At 40.4% G+C, this 13,598-nt stretch overlaps 1 protein-coding gene across 8 annotated transcripts in view; it reads right to left on the reverse strand.

Moving 5' to 3' along the window:
- The window catches only part of TBCD (tubulin folding cofactor D), a 248,552-nt gene that overhangs the window by 225,795 nt on the left and 9,159 nt on the right, over positions 1 to 13,598 (reverse strand). For all 8 annotated transcript variants that reach the window (XM_039501345.1, XM_039501338.1, XM_039501339.1 and 5 more), the window contains exons 3-5: positions 5,301 to 5,351; positions 4,980 to 5,077; positions 3,142 to 3,243 (exon numbers count right to left, since the gene is read on the reverse strand). In XM_039501345.1, the coding sequence (XP_039357279.1) occupies positions 3,142 to 3,243; positions 4,980 to 5,077; positions 5,301 to 5,351 (251 nt within the window). The remainder of the gene's footprint in view (positions 1 to 3,141; positions 3,244 to 4,979; positions 5,078 to 5,300; positions 5,352 to 13,598) is intronic.

The raw sequence follows: 13,598 nt of genomic DNA on the forward strand, positions 1-13,598 counted from the left end.
GGAATATTAACATTTTGATGAAGTTTGAGTGAGACAATATCATTGTCTTTATTTCTCTTTGAAGTCTGTAGTAAACTACCTGTAAATGGCTGGAGATGGGAAGTTGCCTTATGCTAATCCACGCAGCTAAATACTGGTGGTGAAGATGAAATAGGAAGTCTTACTTCAAAGCCGCAATGCTTCACCCAAGGAATGCCTGCTGTCAAGAGGATATCAAGAGGCTCCCAGAGAATTATAAAAGAAACTCTAGGGCCCTGATCCTGTTATCTCAGATCTACTTAAGCTTTATCAGGGGAAGTTTCAGTCACAAGGCTGAGGTCTCCGGCTTCAGTCTGGATCACCCTGATATTGGACTATAACCTGTGAAACTAATTCTGAAAAAACTCTTTGCAATTCTAAAGCTCACCTAAGCTTTGACCTCAGAATGAAACTGACCTAAGAATTTTATTCATGTCTGTATGTATAATGATCTTTTAACCTATATGCTCTCTTTTCTTAATAAATTGTAGTTCAGTTAATAAGAATTGGCTGTAAGCGTGTATTTTGGGTAAGATCTGAAATATTCATTGACCTGGTGCTTACGTAAAGTATCTGATCCTTTGGGACCGATAGAACTTTTTATATGATGAACAAGGTTTTCAGTAATCCTCATATTTGACTTGGCTGTCTGGGTGGGAGCCCAAGGCTCAGTTGCTTTAAGGGAACTATTTCTGGCTTCTGAGTAACTAGAATTGTATTGTAGAAGCTGTTTTGTTGCCGGCTTGGTGAATCTAAGTATTAGAATAACCACCAGTTTTCAGGATCGTCTGCCCTGATTAAGCAATCTCAGAGTGCCCCCCCCCCCGGGACCCTTGTCACAGCTGCTATCAAGTTAAAGGGACCCTGTCAACTTGAAATCTAGCAAACTTATAAAAACTAGGTTTAAAAGAAGTGTCAGGTACCATACCGGTCCTGAGAATCTCTGTAAAAAATATAAATTAGCTATTGCCGTTTTCCTGTTTGTTTGGGTCTTTTAAAAAAAATCTCTCTCTCTATTCTTGTTGCATGAAAGACCAACACAAACAGGGGGAAACTGACTATACAGGAGTAAAAGCGAAACTTACTGTAGGCATTGTCACGTGCACAAAACTAAAAAGAGAAATGAGTTCTACTTTAATCTCTTAACAGTATTTTTAGATGTTACTTGTAACAACAGTAGATAAAACATTTTCAGACAGGAGTGTGGTTTAAATTGATGTGTCTCCTTAAACACTGAAGGGCAATTCCAACATACTCATTTTAAATTAACAACAAGAGAAAGCATCTGCAACTTTTTCATAACTTCTCATGGCTATGCTTCCCCAATATAATCACTTGAGAAATCAAAGTTTCACTGGGCAAGCAAATTCATCCTTTATATACGCATTTCTACAGTCTGGAAAGATACTTATTCACAGATTAAAGTGTTCAAAAGTACCTTTGAATAATTTAGTAGAAATTGCCAATTTTGAGGGAAAATATTTCTTGTATTTTAATCAAAACATTGATATAATAAAAAACCCACATCTATGTTTGACCATTTTACCATTTGTGTGTTGATTATTAACAACAATGGTATATTGGATCATAGCATAGGCAGGAACAATAAAGGGTATTCATAATTAGCAACTGGCTAATGTAAATTTTGAGCCCCAACTGCAGTGCAATTCACTGTTTCATAATGATGAGCCTTGTTGCTTGAGCAGTATAAAGGAAGTATTTTTTTTTAAATTCAATCTCAATAAGACATTTGTATAGTTTTCCTAATTGAGTAGTCAAACACCACAAATTTTGGACTCAATCACCACCTTTAGCAGAAATTCAAGAACTACAGTTCACACCATGTCATCTTGTTGGATAGAAAAAAAAATATTCAAGCAAACAGACTCTCCTGCCTAGAACATTCTCAGCAATCTCAAACATTGCATCAGCTGGCTACATGGCAAAATCATTTTTTGCCTTTTCATAACACAGTTTCATAACCCAGTCTCCTGAATTTACTCCTCAGTGAAAAGGCAAAAGGTGTCAGCAATTAAACAGTTTAATGTTTTGGGGTTTTTTTTACAACTGAAAGATGTAACTGATATGTTTTGCCCGGATACGTTATAATTTTCCTCAATGTCCCCAAAATATAACTTGTTTTCTGCTGGGGGGGCTCACACATTCCCGGACAAGAGTCCTTTCCACAGAGAGGTCTGCGTCTCCTTTCCAGGAGCATGCAAGCCACTTGCACACACCTGCGTGAAAAGGGACAGCTGCCAGTGAGCCTGGTGCCCACTCCAGTGGCTTGGGGCTGAGGGTAGTACAGCCACACCGGAAGAGCTGCCTGCACGAGACACTGGCTCCTGTGAGCGGCAGCCGCCCCCAACATGCTGCTGCTTTTGCTGCTGCAGTTCCAGGTAGAGCCCTGCAGCTCCGTGGATATCCGCTTTATATCTGCCGATATACGTTTTGTATCCGCAAAGGACTTAAAACATACTCACTTGATGCCGAGTTGTCTGGACAGGAATTAAGGCCTTAAAATCTGACAGGACTGAACTATCCTGTCTTCTGTAATTTTATTTTCACAATTTTCCATCATTTCGATGTAACAAACTATAATATAACCCCCTTTATCTGGGGAGATCTGGGATAGAAAGCTTTTTTTTTTTAAATTGTTCCTTAGTCCCTTGCATATGTTCTCTCTCCCCCCTACTTAATTTTTTTCCAGTATTTAATCCTTTCCTATTCTCCCTTTACATTTAGTTTAACCTTTGTTAGTTTACTTTTAGCCCTTGCATCTTCTATTGTTGTTGTTTACACCAATTTTACTAACACTCAAAACTCCCTACATACCTCCCTACTCCCAAAAATAAAAATGGAAAAATCCAACAGAACATCTTTTAGTAAGACCACATTTTCCCTCTGAAAAGGACACTTCCGAATGTTAAATCTAGCTATCCAGTTTGACATTTCTAAGTGTTTCATGATATGTAGTGACGTATAATAGATACTTTTTTATCCAGTTTGAGATAGATTAATTGCATCAAGCTATGTTGCTCCATCTTCATTTCTACACAATACCTTCCTAGGCCTTTTTTCCTTTTAAAATAAACAGAAGGGGGGGGGGAGAGAGAATCTCACCTCATAGTCCTTAGGATTCTGATCTGCAAACATATCCAAAACAGGCTGTAGATCAGCTACTTCATGAGGAAACAGTCGGAGGAAAATTTTATACCCTCGTACCTACCAAAGAAATGACTTCATAATTTAATAAAACATGTTCAAGGAAAATAATACAAAGATGACTTTTGGAAGCATCTTACATATGATGTTCAGTACATACAGTAGTGATATGAATTAACTTTCAGATAAACTGGTAATATCTTAAAACACTACATGTCACAAACTCTACTAACTAAAGCTGGGTGACAAGCTGGGATATCTTGTCTTTTGATTTATCACCAACTAATTTAGAGTCAATGGCAGAATTTAACTAGCTCAACTTTAAAATATTAACTTCTAATAATTTGTTCAAGAAATGCCCAGCACCCTCCTAATGCATTTAATGTTACTGTTGACACTAGTACTTCAGTAGTCCAGAAACTAAACAGCCACATATGACGAAACCAACCATGTAATTTTGAGATCCACAACATTTTTCCATCATCCTTTCTTTTGCTCGATTTTATGACAAAATTTCTTCTCCATTCCACCCCTCCCATCCAGAACTATGAGAATACCATTACTGCCCTTCTGCTAATAAGATAGCAGGCAAACCGAAGAGATGAGCAGTCAGAACACTACCTACATGAAATCACCCACTGAGTCGGTGTCTCAAGGTGGCTCTTAAATTCAAGTAATGGGAAGACATGCCACTGCCACACAAAATGGACACCATTCTAGAATCTCCAAATTCTATCCCCACTAAAGTCAAAGGTGAACTCCAAATGACCAGGATTTGGCCCTGACTGCTTCAGCATTAACTTAGTCTGCAACCCTACTCGTGAGAAAAGCATATGAATTACCACTTTGAGCCTCATGAGCAACTAACACTTTTGCTGAACAAAGGTTTTATATTTTGTCTTCTCTGATTTTAAGATCTTTCACTGCAATGGTTCAACACTGAGAGGTGATAGGTCACATGGTACCAACTTGTTGTTTCCAACTGATTCTACAGTTGTCCAGTGTCATCAATGCAAAGAAGAGTCAAGAGGCCTGTAAAAACAGGCAAAGTAGCAGGAAATGGGGAGGAAGAGCCTACTTAGTTCCCTGCATTAGGGGCCACAGCTAAGTAAAAGGAGGAAGAGAGGAAACAAAATTCACATGCTGGGACCAGATCCACCAATGGGACTAGAATGTCTGTGAGAGAAGGGTCCAAGCAGCAGAGAAACATATGCAGGGAGAGAAGAGGAGGGGAATGCGGCAAAAAGCATGAGCAAGGGTGAAGATGGAAAAAGAGAAACAGAACAGATGGAAACAAGAGATAAAAATGAACAAAAGCACACAGTATATGTATCTTTTTTCAAAAAGAGACTAAACACTTATCACATTGAAAAGACGTCTACATGCAAAGTGTTTAGATACATTTAGCTAACTGCTGCTGAAGCAGCCACAGATACATTATGGGACTGCAAATGGGGGAAGTGATCCTCAGGGCCACAAATGGTAGAGGAGGTGCCCATAAGATAATCACTCTTTATTAATCTGTGATCGACACTATTGAAAAAAAAAATGGGTGAATACTTATACAATCTTTTAAAATCTATTTTAATGTGTTCTAAAATACAACAGTGTAAGTCAGAAAGCTACATTGTGTTATTTTTAATTCAAAACTCAACTGCAATATTTTGAAATATAAAATCACTCCAAATATTTTAAAAAGAAAGTCATTCTTAACCAACAAATAAGTTGATGAAAGTTTCTACATTATTTAAAACAAAAAACAAAAAAAACAAAACAAAAAAACCACTCATTTATACCTTTGTAATGATGTAAAGAAATTTAAAAGCCAGATGTACTAGTGGAGAAGGAGAACTGTTATCCCGCACTATATCCAGCAATAAATCCATCATCCACTCTAGAGAAGGAGGAGGGGAGAGGGGAGAAATAAAACACAGGAAGCATTAGAATTAGCTTGCATGTTTCTAATCATGAAAAGTTAGGAAATAGCTGTACAACAGTACATAGCATACTGTTTAACACCAGCCACAGCAGGCTTACAAGGCAAACATGAATCATTTAAGTTTAGCAGCTTGTGTCAAAAAATATTCACAAAAAACGTACAGAGATGATGTTCCTACCTAGGTGTGAATCCAACAAGTGAGGTTGTTCCTGGTACTTGTCCATTATAACTGAAAAAAGAGATTTAAATTATTCAAGTGAGATGTCCTTAATTAGGCTAAATCGACACTATGAGGTAGGGGTGTGACTTCCACCTCATGTACACACACCTGTATAAATACTAGTGTAGCCGCAGTAGCATGGATAGCGGAGGCACAGCTTAGTTGTGCTGAGTACAAACCTGCCTGAACCCCTGGGATACATACTTAGCACCTGCCTGTGCTACTATGTGTATGTGAGCTGGGTATCATATCCTTAGCCCATAATGAAGACGTTTCTTTAGAGTGAAGAAAGTGTTGATTTTATTTAAATATAATATAAGTTTTGTAGCAGGGAGTAAAGTTTTTCCACCTTAATGGATAAATGCTGATACTGCATATCAGAGTACCAAAGAGTACAAAATTCTCAAAGAGGTTACCCTTATCATGCATCCTGTCCATTAATGTAGTGTGGGGTTCATAGTAAAGACACCCACAGACCCATACAGTTTCCTCTAGGCCTCTTCCACATTGCTAAGGGAAAACCTATAAGCACAGAGATGAAGAGGTGAGAGTGAGGCCACTGTTATACCTCCCCACCCTGTTTGCTGCTGTCCTCCACTTGCTGATCTCACTGTAGCTCTCCATTCCCAAGATCAAGCAGTCAGTCATATATTTCTGATAGAGCACTGCAAATGAAGGGCACCATTATACTGAGTGTGGACTGCAGCTGTTGCAAGTAGACCAGCCTTATCCTGCACCCCCAATAGCTCAGACTTATTCCCCTTTCACTCCTCCCATTGCTTGTCCCTTTGACATACTCCTTTTCCCACCCATCTTCAAGCTATTGCAATCTATTCTGTCCTTCACCACCAACAGCTGCTGATTCCAGCTGAAAAATCCTCATACACAGACTTCTAGAGTCCAAGGAGGGTAGGAAAAAAGCTGCTGGAGCCACTATCATGCAGATCCAACAGCAACCAATGGATCACATTAGAGAGGCTACTCCAGTGCTGGGGAAGTGGACACAGGAAAGCAACCATGAAGCAGCTCCACCATTTCTTCTCTCCAGGGCTGAAGAAACTCTTCAGCATACAGCTCAGCTACTCTGGCTATGCGTTGAAGCCAGGATGTGGGCCTTGTGCAGTTCACACCTCTCTACTATTTCAAGCTGCCTGCCTAACTGCAGACTTCAGAAGACAATACTGCATTGTTTTGCATTTGGAAGGTATTCTTCACCAGTATAAGGGCTAGCATTTTTTTTTTTAATAAAAAAAAGCTTAAACTTTTCTCAGAAACTGACAGGTAAAGCCACTACCCCGACTTGCCAGGGAAGTTTCCTACTCACTGTTGGAAAATGGATTTCTCATGCCCTGCCCGAACAGCTACAAACTGAAACCACCGCAAAAAAACTCTAAAGAACCCCTTTCTACAGTCAAATACTGTACACCTGCAAGAGATTTCCATGTCACCAACTATATCATGGTCACAGCAATGTATTTTTTTATTCAGGGAAATTCTGACTCCAAACAACCTGTACTATGCATTTTAGTATTTGTAATGCCAGGAATGCAACCTGTCACAACCTCTACAAAAAAGCACTTTTAATTTAAAGAAGTCAAAACCAATCTAAAGAATCTCAAGCAATAAGAATTAAATTTCAGAAAAGATCATGCAGCAAAAAAAGTGTTGCATCAATGATAACCTGTGTCATTTTAGAAATTTACTCAAGTAGGAAAATGTCCTATCAACAATGGACCAAAAAAATCAAGATTAAGTAGTAATGGTATTGCCCAAAATAACAAGAAAAGCAATTAAACAATAGCAAGTCCCAGAAAAGCAAGTCCAAGCAACACTGGATCATCTCAGCAATAATGAACCATGCTGAGATGGAGATGTGTAACATAAATATTACTATAGGACATAACTGCCAGGGAAATCAAGTTATAGCCTAAATGATGATGTTTTTCCCCTTCACTACAGTATAACATATCCTTTCTTCTTTTGTCTGTTTCCTTCTCACCCCATCGGGTTATTCTTCTTCCTCTGTATCTCTTATCTTTCTTAGGAAAAACGTACTCTTTTTGTCCTTTAAAACCAAAGCAACATCCTTCTAACCCTTACTTTTTTTCTGCATTTCCATTCCTATGCAAACCATTCTGCTCTTTATTTATTTGTTCCTCCCCTTGTGTTTTTTCCTCTCTCCACCATACCAATTGTTGGGACCCAGATGCAATGTAAGTTTAACAGCATTGTACTAAAAATACCACTAGATGGCACTATGGAACCAATTTAAACCAATCCACTAATATTGTTACAGGGCTGAACATAACTCCACTGATATAGGTAACACAATGCTATCTATTAGCGACAATCACAATTCTCCAGTTCTTACAAAGGCCAATTTCCTATTGAAATCAATGGTAGCTTTACCTGTGAAGGGACTGTGTAATTAGATCTAAGCAATTGCAAACTGATGAACTCTATTGACTCCCCAAGGAGAGGATCAGGAAAGCACCTAAGCAGTCCCCCAGAGGGTTTAACTACAACTCAGACTATGGCTACACTACAGAGCTTACAGGTAGCGCTGCTAGTGCAGACACTCTAAGTCAACAGGGAGAGAGTTCTCCTGTCGACTTAATTACTCCAGTCCCATGAACAGCAGTAGCTATGTCGGTGAGAGAAGCTCTCCCACCGACATAGCGCTGTCCACACCAGCACTTAGGTCAGTGTAACTTGCATCGCTGGGGGTGGGGTGGGGGGACAGGACACACACTTATTCACACCCCTGAGCAACGTAAAGTTATACTGTAGACAGTGGTAGCGTGTACATAGTCTCAGTACCCTGACAAATCGCATGCCCATCACTATCCAGCAACTTGAAATAAGCCCTAAGATCATAATGTTAGAAAAAGTGAACTGGGAAAATAGTTTTTTTCCATGCTATAATTTCACTCTTTAGGGTTCAATAAATTAAACTGTTACCCTGGATAGATCTTCATAGGAATTCCCATGCCAGATTAGACTAGTAGCCCATTAGTCAGTACCCTGCTTCTGACACTTTAGAGAAGTGGTTCTCTACCGGGGCACATGTACTTCTGGGGGTACACACAGGTCTTCCAGGGGGTACATCAACTAATCTAGATATTTGCCTAGTTTGACTATAGGCTACATAAAAAGCACTACTGAAGTCAGTAAAAACTAAAATTTCATACTGACAATGACTTGTTTATACTGCTCAATACACTATACACTGAAAGGTAAGTACAAAATTAATATTTAAATTGATTTATTTTATAGTTATATGGTAAAAATGAAAAAATAAGCAATTTTTCAGTAATAGTGTGCTATGACACTTTGGTATTTTTATGTCTGGTTTTGTAAGCAAGTAGTTTTTAAGTGAGGTGAGCTTGGGGGTACGCAAGACAAATCAGATTCCTGAAAGGGGTACAGTAGTCTAGAAAGGTTGTGAGCCACTGCTTTAGAGAACAGTGTCAAAACACCCTGTAATGGACAATTATGGAATATTCTGCCCACAGATTACTGTATATACTCGTTCATATACCTCTCTGCACCACACAAAGCATGCGGTAACCCTTATTCAGTCCTTTCTACCCTGAAGGATCTATAGACAATGTGCCTACTCCCAAGTATACCGTACGAAGTTCACAAGTACTTGTGAAAATTTGCTAACACATAGTTAAATTAGTTTTGTAGCTTATTGCCTCATCCCCTAAAAATTACACTCTGGGAAGGCTACACTTATCAGTGAAAAGAAAATATACAGGACATAGGAAATGATAAAATAACTAAAATATCAGAAAGAACATTATATACAATTAATACAAAAGATGATAGACTGGAACACTAAAAAAATTAAACTGATGTTTGTTGATTTAAAAAAATTGATCACATTATAATACATGTGCATCTAAGGTTGTAGACTTAGATTTTTTGTATGATACACTGTACTGCAATGTCTGAAAAACAGAATGCAATTGTATAATTAGAGACTACTGTGACCCATAGAAAGCAAAGTTAAGATTGCATACACACAACCTTAACTTGGGCATTTCTTGACTTGAGTGCTTAATCACACAATCTTAACATTCTAATAATAAGTTCTCTTCCATGAAATGTATGTTCAACATACAACCTCAGGAATAATATTTAAAAAAGCCAAAAATATAATGTTTTCTTGACATTATCTAAATAATTGCTGGAGAAAATAAGTCACTTATTCACTATTTCCATATTTGTACAGAGCTGAATATGTATCATGACAATCTAGCCCACGCAACTGAGATCTCCCCCCGGTATCTTTGCTGCAGGCATCACCTTTAGTAACTGTCACGTCTCTGTGATATTTCTCTTAACTTCATCACAGTAGCTGACTAATATACTCTATACACCTACAGGACCTTCTATACAAGAATCTTAAACCATTTCACATACACCTCTACCTCGATATAACGCGACCCGATATAACACAAATTTGGATATAACATAGTAAAGCAATGCTTCGGGGGGCCAGGGCTGCGTACTCCGGTGGATTAAAGCAAGTTAGATATAACGTGGTTTCACTTATAACACGGTAAGATTTTTTGGCTCCCGAGGACAGCGTTATATCAAGGTAGAGGTGTATAACAGTGATTTAATTTTCACAATACCTCATGACATACACCACTACCCTGCTATAATGCGGTTGTGGGGAGCCAAAAATCCCTACCACGTTATAGCTGAAACCCCATTATATTGGGATGGGGCGGCAGGGCTCTGGCAGTGATTTAAAGAGCTCCGGGCTCCAGCCACTGTGAGGAGTCCAGGCCCTTTAGATCGCCGGCGAGCCCCGCTGCCACAGCCCCAGGGTAAGGGCAGCAGGGCTCCAGCGAGATTTAAAGGGCCCGGGACTCCCCACAGCAGCCAGAGCCCCGGACCCTTTAAAGTGCCGCCCAAGCCCCGCTGCTGCAGCCCCGGGGTAGCGGCAGCAGGGCTCCAGCGGTGATTTAAAGGGCCCAGAGCACCCCGCAGCAGCTGGAGCCCCAGACCCTTTTAAAGCGCTACCAGAGCCATGCTGCTACCACGCTATACGCAAACCCGTGTTATATCGGGTCGCATTATAGTAAGGTAGAGGTGTACTTAAATAATTAGTCATATTTTACACATGGGGAAACACACACAAGACGTAAGGCCTAAGTTTTCAGAAAACATCCACTAATTTTGGGGTATCTAATTTGAGTCACGGTTCTGATTTTCAGAATTGCTGAGCACCTACAATTCCTGTTGACGTCAACAGAAGTTGCAGATGATCAGCAACTCTTATTTACCAGATGGCATTCACCCAAGAGTTCTGAAAGAACTCAAATGTGAAGTTGCGGAACTATTAACTAAGGTTTGTAACCTGTCCTTTAAATCGGCTTCAGTACCCAATGACTGGAAGTTAGCTAATGTAACGCCAATATTTAAAAAGGGCTCTAGGGGTGATCCCGGCAATTACAGACCGGTAAGTCTAGCGTCGGTACCGGGCAAATTAGTTGAAGCAATAGTAAAGAATAAAATTGTCAGACACATAGAAAAACATAAACTCTTGAGCAATAGTCAACATGGTTTCTGTAAAGGGAAATCGTGTCTTACTAATCTATTAGAGTTCTTTGAAGGGGTCAACAAACATGTGGACAAGGGGGATCCGGTGGACATAGTGTACTTAGATTTCCAGAAAGCCTTTGACAAGGTCCCTCACCAAAGGCTCTTATGTAAATTAAGCTGTCATGGGATAAAAGGAAAGGTCCTTTCATGGACTGAGAACTGGTTAAAGGACTGTGAACAAAGGGTAGGAATTAATGGTAAATTCTCAGAATGGAGAGGGGTAACTAGTGGTGTTCCCCAAGGGTCAGTCCTAGGACCAATCCTATTCAATTTATTCATAAATGATCTGGAGAAAGGGGTAAACAGTGAGGTGGCAAAGTTTGCAGATGATACTAAACTACTCAAGATAGTTAAGACCAAAGCAGATTGTGAAGAACTTCAAAAAGATCTCACAAAACTAAGTGATTGGGCAACCAAATGGCAAATGAAATTTAATGTGGATAAATGTAAAGTAATGCACATTGGAAAAAATAACCCCAACTATACATACAACATGATGGGGGCTAATTTAGCTACAACGAATCAGGAAAAAGATCTTGGCGTCATCGTCGATAGTTCTCTGAAGATGTCCACGCAGTGTGCAGAGGCAGTCAAAAAAGCAAACAGGATGTTAGGAATCATTAAAAAGGGGATAGAGAATAAGACTGAGAATATATTATTGGCCTTATATAAATCCATGGTACGCCCACATCTCGAATACTGTGTACAGATGTGGTCTCCTCACCTCAAAAAAGATATTCTAGCACTAGAAAAGGTTCAGAAAAGAGCAACTAAAATGATTAGGGGTTTAGAGAGGGTCCCATATGAGGGGAGATTAAAGAGGCTAGGACTCTTCAGCTTGGAAAAGAGAAGACTAAGGGGGGACAAGATAGAGGTATATAAAATCATGAGTGATGTTGAGAAAGTGGATAAGGAAAAGTTATTTACTTATTCCCATAATACAAGAACTAGGGGTCACCAAATGAAATTAATAGGCAGCAGGTTTAAAACAAATAAAAGGAAGTTCTTCTTCACGCAGCGCACAGTCAACTTGTGGAACTCCTTACCTGAGGAGGTTGTGAAGGCTAGGACTATAACAATGTTTAAAAGGGGACTGGATAAATTCATGGTGGCTAAGTCCATAAATGGCTATTAGCCAGGATGGGTAAGAATGGTGTCCCTAGCCTCTGTTCGTCAGAGGATGGAGATGGATGGCTGGAGAGAGATCACTTGATCATTGCCTGTTAGGTTCACTCCCTCAGGGGCACCTGGCATTGGCCACTGTCGGTAGACAGATACTGGGCTAGATGGACCTTTGGTCTGACCCGGTACGGCCTTTCTTATGTTCTTACTTTCTCCACACTAGTCATAAATTTATAGACCTCAATCATATCCCCCCTTAGTCATCTCTTTTCCAAGCTGAAATGTTTCAGTCTCATTAATCTCCCCTCATATGGAAGCCATTCCATACCCCTAATCATTTTTGTTGCCCTTTTCTGAACCTTTTCCAATACCGTATTTTCCGGCGTATAAGGCGACTGGGCGTATAAGACGACCCCCTAATTTTCCAGTTAAAGCATAGGTTTTGGCCTATACTCGCCGTATAAGACTACCCCCCCTTCCGAGGCAACACCATTTAATAACATCAGATTTGATTTAAATAATTTTAATTAAAATGGTTTTGACTTACCGGTACTTACCGGGAGTCAGAGGGCTCTGGGCTGCCCGCTGTGGCAGGGAGCCCAGAGCCTTTTAAATCCCAGCCGCGGCAGGGAGTCAGAGGGCTCTGGGCTGCCCGCTGCGGCGGGGAGCCCAGAGCCTTTCAAATTCCAGCCGCGGCCGGGAATCAGAGGGCTCTGGGCTGCCCGCTGCGGCTGGGATTTAAAAGGCTCTGGGCGCCCCGCCACAGCGGGCAGCTCAGAGCCTTCTGATTCCCGGCTGCGGCTGGGATTTAAAGGGCTCAGGGCTCCCTGCGGCTGCCAGCAGCCCAGAGCCCTTTGAATCCCACTCCCCCCCCCCATACCTAGCGATGCAGGGCCAGCTCCACCGAACTGCAAAATCAAAACAGAACGTCCCTGTGCTGATACTGTATGTACCGCACTGAGCCAATCACGGCAAGCGGTGTCATCTATTAATGCATACAAAGCCTGCTCGGATTGGCTGAGTCAGAGAGGCGGGCTATTACAACCTTTGCCAATCCGAGCAGGCTTTGTATGCATTAATAGATGACACCGCTTGCAGCGCGGTACATACAGTATCAGCACAGGAACGTTCTGTATGTAGCCGAAGCTACAGTATGTTTATACACGGCGTATAAGACGACCCCCGATTTTTGGGGGTTGTTTTTTAGTATAAAAAGTCATCTTATACGCCGGAAAATACGGTATATCTTTTTTGAGATACAGTATTCAAGATGTGGACATACCATGGATTTATATAGAGGCAATATGATATTTCTAAAGGCTCTTTTCTAAAGCATATTTTTCTTTTTGCTTAGCACAACCATGAACTCTTACTCCCATGTTCTTTCCACCCTGATCTTTTATTCCTTGTTCATCATTTTTTCTCTCTCTCTCTCCCTCCACACACACACACACACACACACACACACACACTATGCACTCAATTCCCACCCACTCCCCAGATATCAGGTCA

The sequence above is a fragment of the Mauremys reevesii genome, linkage group 15 (genome assembly GCF_016161935.1).
Source record: "Mauremys reevesii isolate NIE-2019 linkage group 15, ASM1616193v1, whole genome shotgun sequence".
NCBI lineage: Eukaryota > Metazoa > Chordata > Testudines > Geoemydidae > Mauremys > Mauremys reevesii.